The sequence below is a fragment of the Plasmodium reichenowi genome, chromosome 8, assembly GCF_001601855.1.
Source record: "Plasmodium reichenowi strain SY57 chromosome 8, whole genome shotgun sequence".
NCBI classification, from domain to species: domain Eukaryota; phylum Apicomplexa; class Aconoidasida; order Haemosporida; family Plasmodiidae; genus Plasmodium; species Plasmodium reichenowi.
In genome coordinates this window covers 592,647-597,166 of record NC_033653.1, presented here as the reverse complement: position 1 = coordinate 597,166, position 4,520 = coordinate 592,647, and the positions used below count along the sequence as shown (strand labels likewise).

Sequence of the window (4,520 nt, the reverse complement as noted above, 5' to 3'; positions counted from 1 at the left end):
TAGATATGTTTATATTATATTATATATATATATATATATATAAGAATCCATGATAAATATAATGATAACATATAATATGTATATTAAAATATAATTTATGTGTATAAATATAACACATGATATATTTAATACATTAAATATATTTTTATATGTATTATATGATTATGTAAAGAATTGTTATTATATATATATATATATATATATATATATATTTATTTATTTTATTTTATTTTTTTGTTGCTCCATAATTATATAAACAATATACATATCATTATATATATATATATATATATATATATGCACATAATATACACATGATATAATTAACCATCGATATAAAAAGATGTACATCAAAATGGTTAATAGTTTTTTTTTTTGTTTTGTCGTAATTGGTCTTATTTATGTATGGGACATCACGTACAGTAAAAAAGCTAAAATATTTTTTAATAAAAATGATATCTTTAGTATAAAAAATATGCACTGGGATATTTATGATAAGAAGAAATATTTTTTCATTGGAAATAACCATTTAAATAATCATTTAAATAATCGTTTAAAAAATGAAGAAAGTTTTTTACCAGAAATAAGAAAGGATTATAAATCACAAATAAAAGAACATATGAATTCAAGGAATGGTATTATATATCACAATAATAATAAAAACAGATTAAGTTATACAATAAACGATAATGTAAATTATGATAATAATATGACAAGTAGTATTAATAAAAAAAGAAAAGTTAAAGATAGTAGTATACACATGAATAATTCTTATGAAAAAAATAGAAACAAAAACAAATTTGCTTTATTTATGAGCGATGAAGAATATACCATTAACTCAGATGATTATACCGAAAAAGCTTGGGAAGCTATTAGCTCCTTAAATAAAATTGGAGAAAAATATGATTCAGCCTATGTAGAAGCTGAAATGTTATTATTAGCTCTACTAAATGATTCACCCGATGGTTTAGCTGAAAGAATATTAAAAGAAAGTGGTATAGATACCCAATTATTAGTTCAAGAAATTGATGATTATTTAAAAAAACAACCTAAGATGCCTAGTGGTTTTGGAGAACAGAAAATATTAGGTAGAACTTTACAAACTGTATTAAGTACTAGTAAAAGATTAAAAAAAGAATTTAATGATGAATATATTTCCATAGAACACCTACTACTAAGTATCATTTCAGAAGATTCTAAATTTACTAGACCATGGTTATTAAAATATAATGTAAATTATGAAAAAGTTAAAAAAGCTGTAGAAAAAATTCGAGGGAAAAAAAAAGTTACTTCTAAAACACCAGAAATGACCTATCAAGCTCTAGAAAAATATAGTAGAGATCTAACAGCTTTGGCAAGAGCAGGAAAATTAGATCCTGTTATAGGTAGAGATAATGAAATTAGAAGAGCCATACAAATTCTCTCCAGAAGAACCAAAAATAATCCAATCTTACTAGGAGATCCTGGTGTTGGAAAAACAGCTATTGTTGAAGGGTTAGCCATAAAAATCGTACAAGGAGATGTACCTGACTCTTTAAAAGGAAGGAAATTAGTATCTTTGGATATGTCTTCTCTAATAGCTGGTGCAAAATATAGAGGTGATTTCGAAGAAAGACTAAAATCAATTCTGAAAGAAGTACAAGATGCTGAAGGTCAAGTTGTTATGTTTATAGATGAAATTCATACTGTTGTGGGAGCTGGAGCGGTTGCAGAAGGTGCATTGGATGCTGGTAATATATTAAAACCTATGCTAGCTAGAGGTGAATTACGTTGTATTGGTGCTACGACTGTTAGTGAATATAGACAATTTATTGAAAAGGATAAAGCATTAGAAAGAAGATTTCAACAAATTCTTGTTGAACAACCAAGTGTCGATGAAACTATTAGTATATTAAGAGGTCTAAAAGAAAGATATGAAGTTCATCATGGTGTACGTATATTAGATTCTGCATTAGTACAGGCAGCTGTTTTATCAGATCGTTATATTAGTTACAGATTCTTACCAGATAAAGCTATTGATCTTATTGACGAAGCTGCATCTAATCTTAAAATACAACTATCTAGTAAACCTATTCAATTAGAAAATATAGAAAAACAACTTATACAGTTAGAAATGGAAAAAATATCCATATTAGGAGATAAACAAAAGAATCTATTTAATTATTCTAGTGTAGCTAACACACACAATAATAATAATAATAATAATAATAGTAGTAGCAATAACTTGTCCTCATATGGAAACGCTGAAGAAACTGAAGCAGCTGTTGATTATACTAAAAGCCCCAATTTTTTAAAAAAAAGAATTAATGAAAAAGAAATTGATAGATTAAAAATGATCGATCGAATCATGAGCGAATTAAGAAAAGAACAAAGAAAAATCCTAGATTCTTGGTCCACCGAAAAAAGCTATGTAGATAATATCAGAGCTATTAAAGAAAGGATAGATGTTGTTAAAATCGAAATTGAAAAAGCTGAAAGATATTTTGATTTAAATAGAGCAGCTGAATTGAGATTTGAAACATTACCTGATTTAGAAAAACAATTAAAAAAAGCAGAAGAAAATTATCTAAATGATATCCCTGAAAAAAGTAGAATATTAAAAGATGAAGTTACAAGTGAAGATATTGTTAATATTGTAAGTATGTCTACCGGTATCAGATTAAATAAATTACTAAAATCTGAAAAAGAAAAAATCCTTAATCTTGAAAAAGAATTACATAAACAAATTATCGGTCAAGATGATGCCGTAAGAGTTGTAACCAAAGCTGTTCAAAGATCTAGGGTTGGAATGAATAACCCTAAAAGACCAATAGCATCATTAATGTTTTTAGGACCAACAGGAGTAGGAAAAACGGAATTATCCAAGGTATTGGCAGATGTATTATTTGACACACCAGAAGCAGTAATTCATTTTGATATGTCTGAATATATGGAGAAGCATTCAATTAGTAAATTAATAGGTGCAGCACCCGGTTATGTGGGATATGAACAAGGAGGATTATTAACAGATGCAGTACGTAAAAAACCATATTCTATCATTTTATTTGATGAAATAGAAAAAGCACATCCTGATGTATATAATTTATTATTAAGAGTTATAGATGAGGGGAAATTATCTGATACCAAAGGAAATGTAGCTAATTTTAGAAATACAATTATTATATTTACATCTAATTTAGGTAGTCAAAGTATATTAGATCTAGCTAATGATCCAAATAAAAAAGAAAAAATCAAAGAACAAGTAATGAAATCAGTTAGAGAAACATTCAGACCTGAATTTTATAACAGAATTGATGATCATGTTATATTTGATAGCTTATCAAAAAAAGAATTAAAAGAAATTGCAAATATTGAAATTAGAAAAGTAGCTAATCGTCTATTTGATAAAAATTTTAAAATAACTATAGATGATGCTGTTTTTTCATATATAGTAGATAAAGCCTATGATCCTTCTTTTGGTGCTAGACCTCTTAAAAGAGTTATACAATCTGAAATAGAAACTGAAATTGCTGTAAGAATATTAGATGAAACGTTTGTAGAAAATGATACTATTAATATATCTCTCAAGGATCAGAAGTTGCACTTTTCAAAAAGTTAAAATTTTTAGAAAAATATTATAATGTGGCAAGTACATAAAGAAAATGCTTATCAATCATGGTTTTAAAAAATATATATATATATATATATATATATATATATTAATATATGTTATATATTTATCTTTTGAAATATACCATCAGCTTATTAATTTGTCACAAAAATATTATATATATGTATATATATATATATATATATATATATATATATATATAAAATGAAAAAAAAATATATATTATCATACAATATATTTATATCAGTAAATATTCCTAAATATATATTATTTCTATTTTTGTTGTTATTTTGTTATTTATTAATCCTTTTTTTTTTTTTTAAAATACTAATTTATTTTCCTATTTAATAATTTATTCATTTTTTTTTATAAACCTTTCAATTTTTTGTATTTTGAAAAACCTTTTCATTTTTTAAATTATATATATTGTAACTTTATAACATCTTAAATATATATACATATATGTGTGTATATATTCTATTCATTTTTATGATTTTTTTTTTTTTTTTTTCCCATTTCATTTCTTTTATTTGACTGTCTAAACTTTTAACCCATATAAAAAATAAATATACAAAATATGTTTATATTTATTAGGCTATATAATAAATAATATTTCATAAAGATTATCACATAAATTATTATGCATATATATAATATTTTAAAATATATTATCGTTCATATAAAAATTACATTACATTACATTTTCTATTTGCCTTGCCTTTTCTCCAATAAAATATTCATTAAAGTTTATTCTGACCTATATATATTTTATAATAAGGTAAAATTAAAAATTTTAAAGATAGAATAAAACAGACATACGAAATAAATATAAAATAATGAGTAAATAAAAAGGGGAAAAAAATAAAATAATCCTCATATTCTTTTTATTTTATTATTTTTTTTTTTTTTT

The 4,520-nt window shown here is 23.7% G+C and overlaps 1 protein-coding gene across 1 annotated transcript; it reads left to right on the top strand.

Annotated features, from left to right (window-relative positions):
- Positions 1–355: 355 nt before the first annotated feature.
- On the top strand, positions 356–3,598 carry PRSY57_0815900 (chaperone protein ClpB1, putative; the record flags this gene model as incomplete). Its single annotated transcript, XM_012907098.2, has 1 exon — positions 356–3,598. One exon carries the CDS (start codon positions 356–358, stop codon positions 3,596–3,598), a length of 3,243 nt encoding a protein of 1,080 aa, XP_012762552.2.
- Between the last annotated feature and the right edge of the window lie 922 nt (positions 3,599–4,520).